Source organism: Vulpes lagopus, chromosome X (assembly GCF_018345385.1).
Source record: "Vulpes lagopus strain Blue_001 chromosome X, ASM1834538v1, whole genome shotgun sequence".
NCBI classification, from domain to species: domain Eukaryota; kingdom Metazoa; phylum Chordata; class Mammalia; order Carnivora; family Canidae; genus Vulpes; species Vulpes lagopus.
The window spans coordinates 56,157,594-56,179,636 of NC_054848.1; the positions used below are offsets into that span (position 1 = coordinate 56,157,594).

General features: G+C 48.8%; 1 protein-coding gene across 6 annotated transcripts; it reads left to right on the forward strand.

Annotated features, from left to right (window-relative positions):
- Positions 1–7,574: 7,574 nt before the first annotated feature.
- CITED1 (Cbp/p300 interacting transactivator with Glu/Asp rich carboxy-terminal domain 1) lies at positions 7,575–13,078 on the forward strand. Of its 6 annotated transcripts, none has more exons than XM_041741278.1 (5): positions 7,902–7,948; positions 8,303–8,321; positions 9,398–9,518; positions 11,760–11,884; positions 12,473–13,078. In XM_041741278.1, exons 3-5 carry the CDS (start codon positions 9,506–9,508, stop codon positions 12,998–13,000), a joined length of 666 nt encoding a protein of 221 aa, XP_041597212.1. In that variant the 5' UTR covers positions 7,902–7,948; positions 8,303–8,321; positions 9,398–9,505; the 3' UTR covers positions 13,001–13,078. The 6 variants fall into 6 exon arrangements, with proteins under 6 accessions (XP_041597216.1, XP_041597217.1, XP_041597212.1 ...); XM_041741279.1 differs by having other exon boundaries at positions 7,907–7,954; XM_041741283.1 differs by lacking the exon at positions 9,398–9,518 and having other exon boundaries at positions 7,901–7,954.
- Positions 13,079–22,043: the final 8,965 nt, after the last annotated feature.

Consider the following 22,043-nt stretch of genomic DNA (forward strand, 5'->3'; position numbering starts at 1 on the left):
CAGGACCAGGCTAACATGGTCTCACCCTTCTAAGGATGAAGTAAGCCAAGAGACACCACTAACCTGAGTGGCAGGTCACAGAAAAGGCAGAGTGAACAACACCCCAAAAGGCTTATGTTCTAGAAGCTGAAGTGAAACTAGGGAAGGCCTGGCATGCTTCAGCCCTTACCAAAACATACTTAGCAAAGTGAACTGAGGCCCCTATCACTCTCTGGTGTTGGGGAGTTCATGGACTGAGAACCCTCACACTGCCCATTAAGGACTTGAAATGAAGCATGTGTCCACAATTGTGCTGGGCTGAAAGGACCACAGAGGGAAGAGAAAGGGAAACTGCTGAAAACCCAGTGTCCTGGGCCCCCAAGCAGAAAGCCCCTCTCTGTGCCAATGGAGGAAGGCAGGGAAAAGTTCCCCACGGTTTGGCTGAGAGTCATTCTGCCGATTGCTCTTTTTGACACACCTCACACTTTCTTTCCAGTCCTATATTCCTGGCTGTGTGCAAATTATTTCCACTTCGATGTTCTGCCAGCAAGCTTAAACTAAACATGCTTAAAGCAGAGTTTCTTTTCCCCCCACAAAGCCTCACACCTTCCCAAGGCCTCTAGCTTCACTGTTGATACCCGAATAGCCCAAGGCCTGGCAGCCCCAGCTGCTTCTCCTCCACCCCTGCACTAGCGCCTCTCTTTCCCTTCTTCCCTGCCTGCCTGCCTTTGAACCGGGTGCTCTTCTCCAGGGGTAACACTCCTCAGAGTTGTCTTTGCCATCCCGAGGCTGCAGCCCTTTACTGCCCTGCCCCTCAGTCCTGGAGATTCCTGCCAGGGCACCTAGCTGGGCTCCATACTCTGGGTCTTTCCCTCAGGCTGAGCCACACATGCCTCCTGGCTACAAACAGTGATCATTTGCTGCAATGGTTGTGGTAGAGGATCCATTCTAGGGTGCCCGAGTGGCTCAGCCAGTTAAGCGTCTGCCTTCAGCTCAGGTCATGATCCTGGAATCCTGGGATCCAGCCTGTATCTGGCATAGGGCTCCCTGCTTAGTGGGGAGCCTGCTTCTCCCTCTGCTCCTCCCCCCTGCTCATGCTCCCTCTCTCACTCACTCTTTCCCTGCCTCTCAAATAAATAAAATCTTTAAAAAAATGGATTCCTTCCAGAAGAAAGGAAAGCATAGACACAGAGTAACAGTGGAGCAAGTAGCCTAACGGGAAGAGCTCGGCCTTAGGAGTGAGTCAGAGCTGGCGGGGCATCCCGGCTCTGTGATCTTGGTCTGCTTATTTCACTTCTCTGGGTCTCATGCTGTTCTCTGTAAAGCGGGGATGATAGTGTCCATTTCCTAGATTTCCTGTGAAGCCGAATACTCGAGGGGCTGCGTACCTGAATAACATCCCAGTCTGCTGGAGTGGGCACAGAATTGGAAAGACAGTCCCCGAGGATGCGAGCAGCTGGGGGGGACCATACTTGTTTGTATATTTGCAGTTTTCCCCATTATGTATAAATAATAGGAAATCAAGTAGGGAATCAATTTAACTGGACCTGATTTTTGGTTCCAACCCTGCTCCCCCACCCCCCCCCCCACTGCCCCTTGTGTAAACAGGAAGCCAAGGCTACAATCTAGGAAGCTGATTAGAGTGCCCAAGGATGCCATGTTATCTCTGCTTGTTTCAATTTTCCTTTCCCAAGGCCCTTTCCCCACTACTAATCCCACGCCCCCTCTTCTTCATCTCCTCTTCTTTTCAGTTCTGCTCCTCCTCCTCTTCCTCCTTTTTTTGTAATACTGGAGCAGAAGCTAGTGCCAGTCCAAGCCTGCTGGCCTGGGGCAAAGGAATGTGGCCACTCCCTCCCAGGGGCAGCCAGGCCCAAGCACTCACTCAGGCTGGCAGCGCAGGCGGGCAGGCGTGGAGCTGGGGAGGCTCCCAGCACCTTGCTCTGAGGGGCTGGAAAGTGCAACAGACGTTAGCTCATCACTCCCTGGCAGAGGCCGACCAGTCTGCTATTCTCACTAGCATCTTCCAGATGGGGAAATGGAGGCACGACTACATGCCCTGTGGTTGCAGACTCACAGGGCCCCACGGGAGCTTCTGGGTCTCCAGATGGAAGAAGGGGCGAAGGGCCACCCAGACTTCCCCAGATGGACTTCTGCTCCTTGAGATTGGGTGGAGGGGGCAGAGATGGAGGAAGGATATAGGGGGGAACTGTGGTCCAGACTGCAGTGTCTGAAGGGGGCATGAGAGAAGAATGGGAGGGGAGTACTAGGACCCACCATCTCCTAAGCCCCCTGCCTCCACCACTTCACTCACTAGCCCATTAGGAATGACTCACCACTCTTACTGAGAGTTTGCCCCACTCATCACCTCTGAAGTGAGAGGCCACACAGATAAAGTCTGCATGGGCAGAGAGCAAAAGGGTTAACTATGATGTGGTTAGGTTATTATGTTTTCCTCCTGGTGCTTTTCTGTTATTTCCAAATTCTGAGCAGGGAACAATTATGACATTTAGAACCAGACAAAATGTTAATTATTTTTAATTATTAAAAAGAAGAAGCAACCGGGATGTGGTGATGAGCCCTGGGCTTGGAATAAGGGGCCCCAGGTCAAGCCCACTCTCACTTCTCAGTTGTGTGACCTAGGGCAAGTGATTTCACCTCTTGGAATCTCTGTCTTCTGTGTAATGGAAACATAAACAAGTAAATATTTTCAAACATATACAAGTAAACATTGCAATGAAGGCCTGTGTACCATCTTCAACAATTATCATTTTATTTTATTTATATCCCCACCCACCTCACCCCCATCGCCACTGGAATATTCCAAAATAAATCCCAGACATGCCCTTTGTTTCCATAAAGAATTCAGTATTAAACTTCTTTTTACATTCTTCTTAATTACAATACATGATGACTGTAGAAAACTTAGAAAATGAAGAAATAATATACAAAGGAGAAAACAAAAAACCCATAACTGTGCCACCCAGAGGTAACGTTTTAGAGTGGTCTGTTATTTATTCCATGCACATATATATATATATATATATATATATATATATACACATTACATATATACATTTTTAAATATTTTATTTATTTATTTATTTATTTATTTATTTATTTATTTATGAGAGAGTGAGAACCAGAGAGATCAAAGATGGAGAGGGAGAAGCAGACTCACTGCCAAGCAGCGAGCCCATTGGGGGACTAGATCCCAGGACCCCGAGATCATGACCTGAGCCGAAGGCAGACACTTAACCCACTGAGCCACCCAGGCACCCCTAAATATGTACATTTTTAACAAATGTGGGACCCTACTGTATATACCACTTGTAGATATCGCTTCATTTAAATTATAGATGTAATAAAACCATACTATAGAAAAGTCAAGAAAAGATGGAAATTATCCATAATCCTTTACCACCAATATAAAACCTGTTAATACTTTAATATTTTTCCTTCCCATCTTTTTTTTAAGATTTCATTTATTTATTCATGAGAGAGAGAGAGAGAGAGAGAGAGAGGCAGAGACATAGGCAGAAGGAGAAGCAGGCCCTCTGCAGGGACTAGATCCCAGGACCCCAGAATCTCAATCCCAGGACCCCAGGATCACGATCTGAGCCAAAGGCAGATGCTCAACCACTGAGCCACCCAGGCATCCCTCCTCCCCATCTTTTTCAACTAACATATATACTTTTAACACAAGTGGGATCATCCTAATCATGCACTTTTCAAATTATAAATCTGTTTTATTTGCAAGAAAATAACATAATCGCATGGCAGAAAAATTTTAAAAAGGAAAAAAGAAAACTATCACCCATAATTCCATCACTCAATTATAATTACTATTAACATTTTGGTGTATTTACTTCCAAATTTTTATGCACATATAACTTTAACAAAAGTGGGAGCATACCATATATGCAGTTCATTAACCATAAATTTATATTTAATTATAAGAAAAAAATCATATTGCATAACATGGAAAAAAGAGAAAAAAATCACTCATAATCCTACCACCCTACTGACCCTGTTGTTGGTTTGGTGTTTTCCTGACCATTGCTTCATCACCCATATTCATACATGGTTGGAAACATAGTATTTAATTTTCTACTCTTTGTGCTCCTTGCAACAGTGGCATCATATTTATGCAACTTTGTACCCAGTATTTTTAAATTTTTTTGTTGTGAACATTTTCCCATGAATAAAAGAGTTTTAGAAATCAGGATGGGGGGGTGTGGGTGTGTCAAGGTAACAAGGTATGTCCTTCCCATAGACATTTGATTGCTTTTTATTTTTCATTGTTATAAAACAATTCTGATCCAAACATTCTTTTTTTAAGATTATTTATTTATTTATTCATGAGAGACAGACAGACAGAGAGAGAGAGAGAGGCAGAGGGAGGGGGAGAAGCAGTCTCTATGCAGGGAACCCAACATGGGACTCCAGGATCACTCCCAGGGCTGATGAAGGCAGGCGCTAAACCACTAAGCCACTGGGGCTTCCCTGCTCCAAACATTCTTGAACAAAGACGTGCTTTTTAAATCATCTATACACATACTGAGTATATGTTTCTGGAGACCACTCTAGCTGTTTACTGGCTGTCCTATAAAAAGTGGTCATCTTTTATTGGTCCCTAATTTACTCTTGTCATATGGTCAACCAAGGGACAGCCCTTGGTTCTGGAGGGTGGGACTTTGAGAACAAATCTGCATTTTCCTCTCCCTCCCCTTCCTGAGTTTCTAGATCTCCTTCATCCCCTCTCACCCTGGTTTTTTAAATTAATCAGTCAGTATTATTGAACTTGAAGTGTAGGAGCTGAGACAGGGCTTTGAGGCGAAAGGAAAAGAATCACTTGGCGGGATGAGAACTGGGTGTTATGCTATATGTTGGCAAATTGAACTCCAATTAAAAAAATAATTTAAAAAAAGAAAAGAATCACAAGGCACAATAACAGTATTTGTTGACTGCTCACTACACAGCAGGCACCAACCGGGCTAAGCTTTTCCCTGGATCCTTGCAACAAACCCACAGAGTTGCTACCATTATCATCCCCATTAAACAGACCAGAAAGCCAAGGCCCAAAGAATGAAGCCACTTGGCCTGATATCACACAGCTAGTAAATGGCAGTGTAGGAATAAAAACCCAAGCAGACTGACCCCTCTGAACGTGTACTCTTGACCACCAGTCTAGACAGCCACCTTCTCCTCCCAGGCCGTTTCACCTTTGGTAAACCCTACCTCGAAGGACTGTCGTGGGAATTAAATTAGATGATAGATGGGAACATGCTAGGCCCAATGCTGGCACACAGAAGATTCTTGCGGGGTAACCATCCTTGTCCTCTCCTTGCTTCCTGAGCTCCCAATCTTGTTGCCAAGTTGGAGATAAGAGTTCAGCAGAGAGCTCTGAGCTAGGCTGGAGCCGACTGGGAAGTTGTGATCCGGAGCAAATGTGCAGCTAGATTCAAATGTCTCCTTTGCTCTCTCCCTGCATCAGCAACTCCTCTCCCATCTCCCCTAAAAGGAGAGGGGTGGCTTTTGTGCTCCACAACTGAGTGCTTGAAGCCCCCCCCCTTTCCTGCCCCCCCCCCCCGGGAGATGGACAGCGGAGATGACAGGAAGTCACCAGCGGGGAGACCCTCTCCGCACGTGGGCACAGAGAATTGTGGCGGAGGGCGCTCCTTTTTCTGCCCTTCAATGGTCCGGATGGGGGAGGGGGCTGGCTGTTGAGCAACTGCTCCGGAGACACTCCAGAAGCCGAGATGAACATATGCCTCTTTCTAACAATTGGTCTGGGAGCCATCCAATAGATGGAGGGCGGATCCGACACCTCCCGGATCCGGAGCCTGCAGCCAAGCCTCTGCCGCTGTTTCCAGACCCGCTGCCGAGAGGGGGCGGAAGGGGAGGGCAGGTCGGAGGTCCAAATTAGCAACACACAATCAGAAAGCCCAGGTTCGCTCACTTCACACAAACACCAAGATGGCTTGAGGGTGTATTTCACAAGCAAACTCTGTAGGGTTTTAGGGTCCCGACTGATCCCGCCTTTTATCAGAGGCAAACTGGGCACTGCCCACGATCTCTGGGCAAAGTGAGAAATGGGGTGTGTTGTGGGGGGAGGGGTTGTTACTGGGGTTTGTGTTGAGGCGAGGTGAGGGGAAGGAATGGAGCCGCGCGCAAAGCAGCTTCTGGGGCTGGGGAAGGGGTTTATCTGGCGACTGGAGCACGTCCTGAGCGTCCTCCAGGTGTTAAGGAAAGGCCTCCATCTGTCCGCCCCCCCTTGGCTCCCCATCTTTATGTCAGTAAACCGGTTAGTCCGTCAGCAAACAGAACTTTGTTCAAAGAGCAAATGCAGGGCGCTTAGGGAAAAGGGGGTGGGGGGAGCGAGGAAGTAAGGAAGAAAGAAAAAAATGAAAGAAGAAAAAAGAAAAGACCTTTAGGTCTTCAAATCCAATTAAGAAGACAAAAGGCATACATAGTGAAAATGACTTCAGGACATTCCCTCACCTCTGTTTTTTTCTTAACATCAGGACTTTTTGAAAAGAGCATGTTTTATAAACCATGTAAAATGAGTAGTTGCTTAAAGGGGCCAAAAATGGAGCTTGGTACAGAAATAATCCTGTTGTCCTTCCTGTAGGAGGTGAGATGGGAGCTTGTTGACCTCAAGGAACAGGAACTGAGATGAAGGAGAGGAAACCCTGTAAGACAGTATCCCAACCTGAGAAATATATGCTCCAGATGCAAAATGTTATTATACCTGCTAGATGGGAATGGGTATATAATCGTAATAACATAACCTGGCATCATGGAAATTCAGAAGGAATCCCCTTGAACTCCAGAGCAAGCTCTTCGGACCCGGCTGCTAGTTCTTGGCTTTTCCGCGTGCCTCCTAAGCCGCACCTGGCCCCACGGTCTGGGTGGGCAGCATATCACCGCGTCGCATCCCGCCAGCCTCCTTCCGCCTGGGATGACCACAGGAGAGAATCCCTCGACCCCAACCCCTGCTGAAGCCTTCGAGGGAAGCCGCCGCTGCTGGATAGGCCCTCCATGAGGCTCTGCCCGGAATCTGGGGACTTCAAGGGGAAAGGGACTCCCAGCCTCAGCCCTTTCACAAGATGGTGCGGCCCAAAGGGGGCAAACGGGCTCCAAGAAAGCCCCGCAGAAAACTCCAATCATGCCCCGCCGGCACCCGCCCCGTCCCGAGTGCGCCCCCTTCCCCGGGCCATTCCCTGAGCCCAGAGCTCTACCCCCACCCCCCACCCCGCAACCCCCTGAAGCCCGCTCGGGCCACCTCACTAGATTTAGGTCAGAAAATAGACACTAACAGCTCTCCCTCGCCTCAGCGAAATTGCTAAGTGAAATTTATTGGGCAAGTCCATGCAGGGCGGTGGGGAGAGACCAGGTCCCGGGCAACGGCCCCCCATAGCTTTAGGAGCGCAGGCGTCGGCTTGGGGCTCAAGGCGCAGGGTGCCCACGGCCTGGGCCCGCCAGCTCCACCCCGGGAACCACGGATGGTCTCCGGCGCTGCCGGACCCGCGGGGCCGCTGGGACTCCGTTCCCCAGCCGGCCCTTCGCTTTCACACGATCCGCGGTGACTGCACCAGCTTGAGCGCCTTTAAAGGGCCACACACGCCAGCACCGCTATAAAATGTTCCCAGCGGCACAGCTGCAGAAGGGGCACCGCTGAGCTGCGGAGAGGAGGCTCGCTCCGCCCGGCTGCCCGCCCGCAGCCCGCCTGCGAGGAGTCGTTCCCAGAGAGGAGGAAGAGGGCTGAGGAAGGCATAGCACCCGCTCTGGCCCTCGGTGAGTATCCAGTTCAGATTTTGCCACCAACTCGCCCACGAGCCAGGACATGTGCTAATAATGCCCTAAGCCGGTTATAAAGACGTGGAAATTGGGGGGAGAGGGGAAAAAGGGGAGGGGGGGAAGGGTCTGTCCTTCCTGGGATTCCTAGCCGAGTCCAGCCTGCTGCCGTGTGCGTGTGCGTCAAGGCTCTCCGGGCGGCAATGGGGGCTTGAGAACCGGGTACCCTGGCGCCGGGAAGGGAGCGCGGCGGCAGCCACCGCCACCGCCACCGCCCCGGAGTCAGGCGCCGAAGCTGCGGGCGGGCGGGCGGGCGGGCACGGGCGCGGGCCGGGGCTGCTTGGTGCGGCACTGTGCGGTGCGGCGGCGGCGCGGCGCGGCGGTGCGGGCTTTACCCAGGCGCCCTGGGGTCGGGTGGCACTGAGCGCGACCGGCTCGCGGCGGTGGTGGCGGCGTGCGTGCCAGGGGCTGGGGGCTCCGCTGCTTCGCCCGCGGCTCACCCGGCTCCGCGCTTCCCTCTCTCCAGGGCAGGCGGCTTCGCAGAGGTAAGCCAGGCCATCGGGCAGGGCGCTGGGTTGGTCGGCGGGGCCAGGGACTCCAGCCGAGCGGGTGTGGGGAGCGGGCGGCGGCCGGGCGGGCCGGGGGGATTTCTGGGGGACTTGTTTTCTGTTTGAAAGCTGTTCTGCTGGGGGCAGAGGGGCCGCAGCCCGCCCGCCAGCTAGCCAGTTCGCTCGCCAGCGCGCCTGCCTGCCGGGCAGCGGGACCAGGCACCCGCTTCTCCCGGGGAGACCGCAGCACCTTTTCTCCCCGCGCCCGCGCTTTCTCCAGCTTGGCTTCTACCGACTTTGCTAATCGCCCGGACCGCATCTGGACGCTTGGGCTCCGGGGCTGCACGAAGCTCAGGTTTCCTTCGAGGACTGGAGATGAGAGGGGCCTTGGGGGCCGAGTTCAGCGAATTTCGGGATGGAAGTTAGCGAATTTGGGCAACTTGCCTCTTCTGCCCAGCCGACCTTTACTCCCCCCCCACGCACTCCCGCACACCCACGCACACTCACGCAAACACCCATCTCCCTATAAATGAGGGCCGCGGGGCCGGGCCGCGCACTGTCTCTGCCTCGCTGGACTTGGAGTCAGACAGACCTGGCTGCGAATCCCGACTCCGACACTTTCTAGCGCTGTGACGTTGGGCAAGTTACCGAACCTCTCCGAGCCTGTCTCACTCTTCTCGTAGCGGGCTTCTAGCACTGACTACAGGCACTTTGGCTAGGGGATAGGCTCAGCCTGCGGCCACAACGAATAACTCAGCGGAGGCTCAGTAAGTGTTGGTGAGGTGAGGGAGTGGCCGCCGCCGGCGCTGAGTGCACCCCCGCGCGCGGAAAGACCACGGGGCCCCAAACTCGCTGCAGAGGCCGAAACCCAGTGTCCCTCTCCGCCTGCGCATCCAATCTCTACGATCGGTTCCTGATAACAGCACTTGCGGGAGCGAACGCTCAGGGCCCCGGTGGCCTGGATGCTCTCGCCCACCGTGCAGGGATGCTCCCAGCTGCCCCCAACTCCCGCAGATCCACCTCGGATGCGGCAAGGAGGGCAGCCGAGCTGTCCACAAACAATGGGCCTTTAGTTTTCAGGTGGCGAAACTGACTGATCTGGTTAGAGCGCGTCCAAGCCAAGCCGCAGTACTGTTTGGATTTTTAAATTTCTCCTTCTGAGTGAGAAAATAGCAATCGAGATGGAGCCATCCGGTTGGTGCCATTTTAACTTTTGGTCCCCCAACAGGTCAAAGACGCGGCCCCCCTACCTGCCTCTCCCCTCTCTCTTCTTCCTCTTCCCTCCCCACCCCCATCTTGGCGGGAGGGGGCTGCCAGCCCAGGTGAAGATCTGTAGAGAAGGGAGGGCTGCGGGACCGGGAACTGGTGGCTGGGGCCCACGAGGCACCAGCGGGCGCGGAGGCACTTGTTGCTCCGGGTTGTTCAGCCGCCTCTCACAGCGGTTGCACAGTGGTCAACTCAAATCTTGGATAGCCGGCCGGGCCGTTTCCGCGCTCCTAAGCTTTGCCTTCGAATGGGATGGGCGGCAGAGTGGGGACAGAGACTCGGGGAAGCAGGGACGGGGGTGGGGGGGCGGAGGGTGCAGGGGATTCCGATCGAAATGCTATTGCCTCTTCAGACGGATTTACTAACACTTACTGAGCGCCCACAGAGCCCAGACCTAGGCCAGGGGTCAGGGCTCAGGGCGGGTGAAGAGGTGGGGATGATGGGAGGCCTCAGATTGGAATGCAAACAGGGTCCCGCCTATGGGGAGCTCCCAGCCTGAAAGGGGAGACAGGTTAAAATGGTCTTCCCCAGGAACTGATATCAGAACAGAGATACTTTTTTTCTTGTTCTCCCCCCCTTTTTTTTTGTACCTCTTTTTCCTCTCCTCTGTTTCTTTTTGTTATTGTTGTTCATGCTGGTGTTTTTTCTTTTGTACATTCGGGTCCTAGGGCAGAAGCAAGGGAGGCTGAATAGGAAGAGGGGGGAGATGGTCAAGCTCTCCCCACCCCAGATATTTTTCTTTGAACATGAGAATCCTTGATACCAAAGGTGCTGAGCTCCTAAAGATGACATGGATTAGACTCCTTGTCTAATGATCACTGGCTTGAAATAGTCTCCGGTTACCTCAGAGAAGACAAGGGCTCTCCAATCAAGCAGCAGTGGCAAACACAGAAACTGATTTTCTTCTGTTTTCTCCCCACCACCTTCTTCCTTTCTGTTTTTCTTGCCTCCTTCCCCTATAAATGGCGATAATAGAGTTAGTAAGCAATGACTTTCTAGAAGGGTCTGAACAGATTTCTAATGACCACTAGGAAGAGGGAGGCATGGAGAATTCAAACCTTGCTGGACAGATTAGAGATCCTTTTTAAGGTCCTGAAGAATCTTTGGGCTAAGAGGTATTTCTAAATATGCAATGCTACATCTCCAACTCATCATGAAGGCTAGAATATAGGGGGCTTAAAAGAAAAAAACAAGCTTCTAGGAAAATAAGTTGAGCTTTTTCAGAGATTTTTAGTTTTCCAGCTTGGGGGCATTCCTTTTCCTCCTCATCCCCTTATTCTCTGGCACTTGGGCTAAGGAATCATTTCTTCAGGAACCGTTTGAATCATTCCAGGTGTGATGACTTGGCCAGTGGCCAGGTGACACTTATGGCTAGAGGAGTACTAGATCCTGCTCCCAGAACCACAGCAACCTGATGGGAAAGCCATTGGAGCTCCGTGCCTTGGTTTCCCCCCAGGAAGAATCATGCCCACCTGTCACTACAGATGGTGTGGCTGGGCTCAGAGCCGATATTGTGGGAAAGTCCAATGCTGCCCGGGTTGTCTGGGAGGCGTGGAGGAGATTGAGACACTGCTAGCTGCTCTCTGGCTGTCTTAGTGCCTCCAGACTACCCTGATCGGCCAGACTTCTCTCACATCCATGCCTGAAGCAGGGCTCTGGAGCCCCACAGCATTAGCTCTGGGGACTCATTCCTTCCCTGAGTAGAAGCGTCCAGAGCTTCCCAGGTCTTCCTTGCCATTGGTCCTTCCTACTTTCTCCCAATCCCAGGGGAGGCCTGGGGGCCTGCTGGTGGCCCATTGAGAAAGTGTGCTACTTGCTCGGGGACATCCCTGCCCTCAGAATCAGAAACAGCACATCTCTCACACACACTTGAGGTCTCTGAAGTCACTCGCATGAGGAAACAGTCACGTGTGTCCCCCCTTGGTGTGATATGAGAAACTTGCTGCTGGGGGGGGGCGTGGCCCCTGGCAAAATCAAGCACCTTTGCTGCCTCTGGCAAATGTTCTAGCTTGATCTCCTCCCTCTGCTCAGGTGGTGTCTGGTCTTGGGTTTAAACCTGTTACCTTCCTTGCCTTGGAGCTGTGTGGAGTTGCCTTGCTCAGGGCTTTGCTAGTGCTTTCTCAGTCAACAAAGCCGTTGTCCTTATTACCTCGTTTCCCTCACATACAGCACAAAAGCTCCAGCTGACAGCACCATCTCCCACCAATTTATCCAACCTCTGCCAACGCTCTGAAATGCCAACTATGTCAAGGCCTGCACTTGATGTCAAGGGTGGCACCTCGCCTGCGAAGGAGGTAACTTCTGCCATCTTGCAGATGGAGATACCTAGGCATGGAAAGGTGGCCTGGTCTGGGCCTTGTGATAGGCCCTCCTGTACCTATCTAGTATCTAGCATCCTTTAGCAGAAAGGAGACAGAAGGACTCTCTCTGGGAAGAATGAGAATAGATTCTGCCTAAATGTGGTCAAGTCAAATGCACCGGGGTGTTGAAAGATGGCACAGAAGGGAACAGAGAACCCAAGGTGGCACAGGGCCACTCCTTTAATGAGATGGCTATGAAGGCTGAGAAGAAAGTCCATGAGATGCCCTTTTCTGAATGGTGACATGAAGGAAGGGTCAGGGAGAGAGAGATGAAAGCAACCAACCCACTTAGGATGGCGAGTGCCCAGCACAGAGCACTTGGGTCTGAGCTCAGTGCTCGGAACCATGGTAGCAAGAGGATACTCAAGCTGGGAGCCTAACTTTCCAGGGGGGCCTTCATGCTCTGTCCTCACCACTAGCCCCCTAATGAAGTGCGTGTAGTGGCTCACTGAACCCGATGAGGCTGGTGATGGACAAACCAGGGCCAGGGGTATGAAGCTATGCCTTTTCTCTTTCTTGTAGGATGCCAACCAAGAGATGAGCTCTTTGGCCTACTCTAATATGGGTATGAAAGATCGCAAAGCAGTGGCCATCCTTCACTACCCCGGGGTAGCCACAAACGGAACCAAGGCCAGTGGGGCTCCCACTAGTTCCTCGGGATCTCCATCTCCAATAAGCTCTCCTACTGTCACCCCTCCCACTAAACCCCCACCCTTCAACCTGCACCCTGCCCCTCATCTGCTGGCCAGTATGCAGCTGCAGAAACTTAATAGCCAGTATCATGGGATGGCTGCCGCCACTCCGGGACAAGCTGGGGAGGCAGGGCCCCTACAAAACTGGGGCTTTGGGGCTCAGGTGGGAGGGGCGGGATCACTCTCTCCTTCTACTGGTGCCCAGAGCCCTGCTATCATTGACTCCGACCCAGTGGATGAAGAGGTGCTGATGTCCCTGGTAGTGGAACTGGGACTGGACCGAGCCAATGAGCTTCCGGAGCTGTGGCTGGGACAGAATGAGTTTGACTTCACTGCGGACTTTCCATCTGGCTGCTGATGCTAACTGCCACTAAAGATGGAGGAAGAAAGCCACCAATTCTGTTGTAAATAAAAATAAAAGTTACTGACAAAGTAATGGGCCAGCTGGAGGTGTTCTTCCTTGAGGTCTAAAGGTATGTAGCATGGTCTGGCATTACTTTGAGCAATTCTGAGGCCCATGGTAGGGCTGGGTAGATAGTTGGGAGTAAGCTGGACAGTGTGGGAGGAAGGGGGGAGGCACAGAGGGGGCTGCTCACCGAATTCCTCCTGCCACTGCCACTGCCCTTATCTCTCCAGAAGCCTGAGTACCCAGCCTCACTGCCCTGAGACCTCAGGAATGTACACTGTCCTCTTCAAGGTTGAATACAGGGGCCAGTCAGAGGAAGGCTCAGATGAGAGACTCATTTAGACCCTCTTCAGCCTCTTTGCCACTTACACATGCAAGCCTAAAGTGTTGCCCTGACCACATGATACCCACTTTACAACTCTAAAGGTCACCCTACCCACTCTCTAGGCCCCAATCTAATTGACCCCTTAAGGCCACTCCTTTGCCCTGTTGCCTATTGGCAATAGATGGGACCTACTAAACATCCCACTCCATAGGAGCTCCAATCTCGCTGGAAAATTCAAACATAGCAGACTCTCATGATGACACTGTAGGATCCTGGGTGCCTTCTTCAGTTCCCTCCAACAGTTGTTCAACCCTTCCCTCCAAGCATGGGACACTCAGCTGGTGTGAGTGTCCTCCTAACTCTGGGCCTCCTGGCCCACGCTGTATGGGGACAACCTGTTCCTTTAGGCTGGCCTCTTCATCTTAGAGATGATTTCAGCATTTATGAATATAGCCTTTGCTCTTAGATTAACTGCAGAGGAGGCAGTGGCTTCAGAAGCACGCCATGTGACAAGACAGTAGCATTGAATTGGATCCCGACCTTGGGGGTGCCGGCCCCATCCCCATGTTGACACACCCCAAGAGCCAGGAGGCCCCTCTACCTATATTTCAGACTCCTAGAGACATTCTCACTTGGCTATGGTAAAACTAAACAATTTCTCAGGACTAGTGTCATGCCTGTCCCATAGCAAGTGTTTTCAAAATGTTTCCCACTGGCGGAGGCAATACATTGGGTTCCACACTCCCTGAACACCTGCTCTGGACCAGGCACTCTGCTAGGCACTGGGAGCATGAATTAGATAAAGTTTCTTTTTTTAACTATAAAAGACTCTTTTTTAAAGATTTTATTTATTTATTCATGAGAGATACACAGAGAGAGGCAGAGACACAGGCAGAGGGAGAAGCAGGCTCCATGTAGGGAGCCCGATATGGGACTCAATCCCAGAACTCCAGGATCACGCCCTGGGCCGAAGGCAGGTACCAAACCGCTGAGCCACCCAGGGATCCCCATAGATAAAGTTTCTACCTTTGAGGATGCTCCCCCTCTAGAAAGAAAAAGGCACCAACAAATTACCATAAAACACAGCATTTCCCATAACACAGGGAACGTGCTGTTTGATCCCAGAAAAGGAAACAGCTCCATCTGCCTGGGAAATCTGGGGAAGGCTTCCTGTTCTTGAACTACTTCATTTGTTTGTTTTTATATCTCACAAGTAATAAATACATGATATGATCTCCTTGTGAAAAGTAGAAACTTGACAGATAAGGCCAAAGTACGCTTTGACCAACTCTCCCTCAATCCTGATCACCTCTGGCCCTCCGGAGAGGCAGCAGCTGTTTATCTGTTTGTGGTATATCTTCACTGGCCTTACTCTGTGCCTTTACACAAAGAGCTATCTACCCCTAGAAACAATTGGGTTTTAAAAATAAGACTGGGCAGCCCAGGTGGCTCAGCGGTTTAGTGCCGCCTTCAGCCCAGGGTGTGATCCTGGAGATCCGGGATCAAGTCCCATGTCGGGTTCCCTGCATGGAGCCTGCTTCTCCCTCTGCCTGTGTCTGTGCCTCTCTCTCTCTCTCTCTCTCTCTCTCTCTCTCTCTCTCTCTCTCTCTCTGTGTGTGTGTGTGTGTGTGTGTGTGTCTCATGAATAAATAAACAAGATCCTTAAAAAAATAAAAATAAATAAAAATAAAAATAAGACTAAGTTCAGCCAGCAAAAGAATGAGTGAGGGGAAAAGCTCTTGTGCAGGTACAGGTTCCCAAAAGGGGCTGTGATGGCTAAGAATTTCGACGTGCAGTGTCACAGGGCTGAGAGGAGTTTGTGAGGAGACATGCAGGGGAAGTTTGCAAGAGGCAGAGCACACGAGGCCTTCCACACCAGGTGAGGAGTGTGTCTTTATCCTTAGTACCACTGGCCCAGTGGCTGAGGAATAACCTTGAAGTTTGTAGAAGAGCAAAAAATTAACCCACTTTTGTTTTTAGGATGATCCCACTGAAGATGGCTGGTTAGATTCATCTAAGGCTTCCAACAGGAAGATGTGGGGGTACTCAGAGGATCGGTATGGCAAGGGTAGGAAAACAAAGAGAAGAACAGAAGCCTGGGATAATGGGGCGGCATTGAGGGCCTGCAGCTCTGTGTGTGGGGAACAGAACAGGATTGGAGGAGGCATGAAGTGAAGGGGGAAGGAAGGAAGCTGTAATTAGCAGTAGGCTTTCAGAATCTGGACAGTTCTAGGGGCAGCTGAGGTGGTCTTAGGAATGGACTTTTATCTAAAGCAGAACAGCAGGATGGCAAGAACCTAGCCCCTAAAAGTCTGGGGGGTTCAAGGTCCTGCCCCTGCTGGGCCTTTACAAAACACGATTCCAGCCAAACAAAATAAATTAGCAAGCTGGATCTAGCACATGGTCCCAGCTTGCTACCCCTGAATTCTGTGAGCTCTGGGGCCCCCAGGAGCCAGCCACCCTTGGGGCCAGTGCCTCTGTGAGAGGGAGGGACTTCCTCGGAATTGTGGAGGTGACAGGAGTGCCACTAGGATAAGCAGGTAGTAGCAGGGAATGGACTGGGCATCCCTCAAGAGGGCACAGTGGAGGAGGGAGAACAGGAATTTGGAGGTGACAATCTTGTTTCCCAGTGCCAGGGTGCCAGAACTGTGGCCAACTGGGCAGTCTCCTCTCCAGAGGGCTTGCAGGGAGGTAGAGGCAGGGAGCATCCTCTAGGGAGAGCCAGGGCTCTGCTTAGGTGAGGAGGGAATGGGTGCAGTTTATTGCCAGAGAAAGCGCAGGAGTGAGGGAATGTCAAGGGCACAGCTGGGGAAAGGCAGGGAATGCTCTGCCCCTGTTCCACCACTTCATGTTCCTGCCTCTCATACAACACAGCTAGACACATGCATTAGGCTACCAGAATTTTCCTGAAGCCAGCTCTAAGTCTTGCTCTGGGGGGCCAGGAGGCAAGGTTTCCAGATGCACACTACCTCCCGGCAAGGAACCCCTAACCTGGGAGCAGATGAAAGTGTGGGCACTCTGAGTGCCTCCTAGAGACCAGGAGCTGTGTTGCTCCCTAAGGACAAATGAGGGAGACCCTGTCTCTGCTGTCAAGGAACTCACAGTCCAGTGACAGAGACAGCCCTCATCTTGAAGGATGAATTGGATTTCTGCAAGGCAGTAATGCTGGTGGGGGATCAAAGGGGAAGGCATGGCCTTCAGGCACAGGGAGAATTTGAAGCACGAATAAAAATATAAAATCAAGGCATGGTATAAACCAGAACCAAGCGTTAGAAACCCTTCAGCTCTTTCAGGAAGAGCAGCAGGTCCAGCAGTGTGACTTCCTTGAAGGACAGAGGGCCAAGAGAAGGTAAGTCAGAATCGAATCTTGCAGAGGTTTGTACTTTATTCCAGAAGCAAAGGGGGAGCTTTTCTTCCACAAACACGAACTGACTGCCTCCTGTGGACCAGGAGCATGTGAAACACGAGGAATATGTGGTGAGCATATTGCCCTAGCTCTTAATGAAACTTGAAGTTTAGCAAGGAGATAGACAACAATCACATAATCACACAGATCATGGAACGCTTGGGTGGCTCAGTGGTTGAGCATCTGCCTTTGGCTCAGAGTATAATCCCAAGACCCTGGGATCGAGTCCCACATCAGGCTCCTCACAGGGAGCATACTTCTCCCTCTGCCTATGTCTCTGCCTCTCTCTGTGTTGCTCATTAATAAATCAATAAAATCTTTTAAAAAATCACACAGATCATCAAAATCACAAATCATGAGACATGACAGGAAGAAAAAGGTATAGGCACCAAAAAAGAGTGGAATGGGGGCTTAATTTCAACTGAGGGATTGGGAAGGGCTTTTGAAGGTTTTGAATAAGAGAGTGTTGTGGTCAGAGCTTGCATGAGGAAAATGTATCAGGCATAGTGTGCATGACCTATTGGAATTATGATAATGTTAGAAAGCTGTTACAGTGGTCGAGGCAAGGAGTGACAAAGACAGGAAATTATGATGAAAAGGTAGCATTTCAATGGGCAGTTGTTGTTCAATGAGAGTTTCACTTTTGCAAGATAAGAAAGTTCTAAAAAAAAGTTCTAGAAATCCATTGCACAACAATGTGAATAACTTAACACTACTGAACTGTATACTTCAAAATGGTTAAAATGGTAAATTTTATGTCTTGTGTGTTTTGCCAGTTTTTTTAAAGATAGCATTTCAAAGTAGACAGGAAGTGCTGGACTATTCAATAAATGCTTAGGGACAACTGGATATGCTACCTCACAATATACACCAAGATGAATTCCAGATGGACAGAAGATTTAAAAATTCAAAAAGGAGGGATACCTGGGTGGCTCAGCAGTTGAGTGTCTGCCTTCAACTCCAGGCGTGATCCCAGAGTCCCCAGATCAGGTCCCACATTGGGCTCCTTGTGTGGAGCCTCCTTCTCCTCCCTCTGCCTGTGCCTCTATCTCTCTATGTATGTCTCTCATGAATACATAAGTAAAATCTAAAAAATAAATAAATAAATAAATAAATAAATAAAAATTCAAAAAGGAAATTGTAAATGTACTAGAAGAAAATATGAGGGGATTTCAAATGAAAATATTGAAACCAGGAGGCCTTTCCAAGAATGACACAAAACCTAGAAGCTATGGAAAAAAATTGATATATTCAACCACATTTTTAAAAAACTTTGTGGCACAAACCACTATTGAAATGGCAAAATCCAAAGATAAACAAAAAGCTGGGGAAAACGTCTGCCACTCACAGTGAATATGAAAACAACTCTTACAAATAAATGCCTCAAACACCACCAGCCAATATAAAAATAAGCAAATAATGTCAAACAAAAGATATCAAAATGAAATATACAGAAAGAAATTAAAATGGCTTCAAAACTGATCAGAATACTCAAATGCTGGGATGCCTGGGTGGCTCAGTGGTTGAGTGTCTGCCTTCAGCTCAGGTCTTGATCCCAGGATCCAGGATCGAGTCCACATTGGGCTCCTTGCAGGGAGTCTGCTTCTCCCTCTGCCTATGTCTCTGCCTCTCTCTCTCTCTGCGTCTCTCATGAATAAATAAATAAAATCTTTAAAAAAAAAAGATGCTGGGCAGCCCGGGTGGCTCAGCGGTTTAGCACTGCCTTCGGCCCAGGGTGTGATCCTGGAGACCCGGGATCAAGTCCCACATCGGGCTCCCTGCACGGAGCCTGCTTCTCTCTCTGCCTCTCTCTCTCTCTCTGTGTCTTTCATGAATAAATAAATAAATAAAATCTTAAAAAAAAAAGATGCTTAAGTGAACTCATACTAAAAGAAATCTATTTCAAAACTATATTAGGGAACTCTGGTTCCAGAATAAGATGATGTTGACTCACTTTTCCCTGTTCCTCACCTTCTCATAGAACAACATACCCTAGAAATTGTTCAACAGACAATGATGAAAGGATTCTGAAAGTGGTGAATTTCCTTGGTTTTCTTTCTTCTTTTTTCCTCTTGCGGTGTGAGAAAATGTTTTTTTATTGAAGTATGGTTGGCAGGCAAAAATAATAGTTTCAGATATACAACATAGTCATTTGACATTTATATACATTATAAAATGTTGACCATGATAAGTCGAGTTACCATCTGCCTCCTCCATTTACCTTTTATCTCCTATATACTCCTAGACTGGGCGCCAAAGAAGCCAAAGCCAAAACCACCAAACCAACAGTTACACACACACACACTCATGGGCTGGAGACCTACTGGGAGGATCGAGCCCTACTCCACAACCAAAGTCCCAGAGGGTGGTCCTATCTGCTTGCAGCAACAAAGCCCTGGGCTCTCTCAGTCCCCACTCCAGAACCAGGCAGCCTGATTTGCCTGCAGCAATAGCAGTAACAACGCCCCATATCTCCCTGCCCTCCACCCAGGGACACAAGGAAACCCAGGCACAGTGGCTTCTACAACCTTTCCCTCCCCCAGAAGATCACCCAGCAAAAACAGGCAATTCAGGGAAGCACCTTCTGCCCTGCAGACAGCCCCCCCACTCCCTCCCCACCCCCCACCCCCAGCAAGGATTGAGCGGGAGCCCCAGGGACAACAGAAAAATGAAGCAGACCAAAACAGCATTGTAAGGGGTTGGCAAACTAAACTGTCACTGGAACTGCAACCCATAGAAGTAGACCAGAAGATACATGCTAAACCCAAACCCAAACCCAAACCCAAACCCAAACCCAAGGGTGACTGCCAGCTAAAGTAGAAGATTGAAACAGGAACAAGAGTCTCCTAACATAACCAAAATGTCCAGGAGGCAATATAAAATCACTCATAACAAAAGACAGGAACACCACAACATGAATGAGAAAAGACAATCAACTGACACCAATACCAAGGTGAATCAGATATTAGAATTACCTGACAAGGGTTTTAAAGCAGCCGTCATTAAAAATACTTCAACAACCCGTTACAGATTCATTTGCAATAAATACAAAATTTTTAATCTCAACAAAGAAATAGAAGTTATAAAAGAAGCTAAGTGGAAATTATAGAATGAAAGAAAAATAATTGAAGTAAAAACCTCACTGGAGGGCAGCCTGGGTGGCTCAGCGGTTTAGCACCGCCTTCGGCCCAGGGTGTCATCCTGGGGACCGGGGATTGAGTCCCACGTCGGGCTCCCTGCATTGAGCCTGCTTCTCCCTCTGCCTGTGTCTCTGTCTCTGTCTGTCTGTCTGTCTGTCTCTCTCTCTCTCTCTCTCTCTCTCTCTGTGTGTGTGTCTCTCATGAATAAATAAAATCTTTAAAAAAAAAAAAAACCTCACTGGATAGACTTAATAATTGAGTGGGGTGACAGGATAGAATCAGTGAACTTGAAGACAGATCAATAGAATTTAGTCAATCTGAACTCACTTGAACACCAGTAACCTGTGGTAAGTGTTGTACGAAGCAAAAACTGAGAGTGCTGTAAGGCAAAAACAGATCTGCAGTTATAGTTGCAGAATTCAACATCTCTCTGTGATTGATAGAACATTTAGACAAATTCAGCAAAGATATAGAAAAACTCAACAGTACCATCAACTGAGAGGATCTAATTGACATTTATAAAACACTTTACCCAACGACAGAAGAATACATATTATTTTCAAATACTCAGATAACATTGACAAATCCAGGCCATATTCTGAGTCATAAAACAAACATTAAGAAATGTAAAAGAACTGAAGTCATACAGATGACGTTATCTGGCAATAATGGAATCAAATCAGAAGTCAATAACCTAAAGATAACAGGAGAATCTCCAAACACTTGGAAACTAAATAGCATACTTTTAAACAATCCTTGGCTCCAAAAGGAAATTTTTATTTTTTAATTTTATTTTAAGATTTATTGATTTATTTTTTTAATTTTCTAATTTTATATTTATTCAGAGGCAGAGAGAGAGAGAGAGGCAGGCAGAGAGGCAGAGACACAGGCAAAGGGAGAAGCAGGCTCCATGCAGGGAGCCTGATGTGGGACTTGATCCCAGGTCTCCAGGATCACACCCCAGGCTGCAGGCAGCGCTAAACCGCTGCACCACCGGGGCTTCCCTGATTTACTGACTTATTTTAGAGAAAGAAAGAATAGAGTGGGAGGGGCAAAGGGAGACAGAATTTCAAGCAGACTCCCTGCTGAGTGCAGGCCTGATATGGGGCTCAATATCATGACCCCAAGATCACAACCTGAGCCCAAACCAAGAGTCAGACACTCAACCAACTGAGCCACCCGGGAGCCCCCAAAACAGGACATTTTTAAAAAATGTACAGAAGTGAATGAAAATGAGAATATGACATTATCAAAATGCTTACATTAGAAAAAGAGAAGTCTCAAACCAATAGTCTAAATTCCTACCCCAAGAACCAATACAAAGAAGAGCAAAATAAACCTGAACCAAGAAGACAGAAGGAAATAAAGATGGAAGCACCAATCAATGGAATTGAAAACAGAAAAACAATGGAGAAAAATCAATGAAACAAAAAGCTGGTTCTTCAGGGAAAGAAGTCAATAAAATTGACAAAACTCTAGCAAGACTGACACAAATAAAAAGAGAAAACACAAATTACCAATATCAGGAATGAAGTGGAGGATGGCACTACTGGTTCTGCAGCTATTAAAAGGGTAAGAAGAGAATAGTGCAAATAACTACAGGCTCTTAAATTCAATGTAGAAGAAATGGACTGATTCCTCAAAACCCACAAGCTAACAAAGCTCTACCAAGATGAAATAGGTCATCTGAATAGTCCGACTGCCATTAAAGAAATTGAATTTGTATAATTAAAGAGCTAAAGAGAAATCTTTAAGTCATGATTTTTTCCACTGGATAATTTTATGACATGTCCAAAGAAGAATCAACACCAATTTTACACAGTGTTTTCCAGAAAATAAGAGGAGGAAACACTTTCCAAGTATTGCTCTGATATCAAAAACAGACAAAGGCAATACACAAAAGAGGAAAATTATAGACCAGGATCTCTGATTTTCTAAACAAGAATTAACCTCAATCAACATAATTTACCATGTCAACAGAGTAAAGAAGAAAAAATATATGATCATACCAGTTAATGCAGAAAAAGCATTTGACAAAAATCCAACACCAAATCATGGTTAAAACAACAATAACACCTCAGTACACTAGGAATAGAGCAGAATTTCCTCAACCTTATAAAAAGC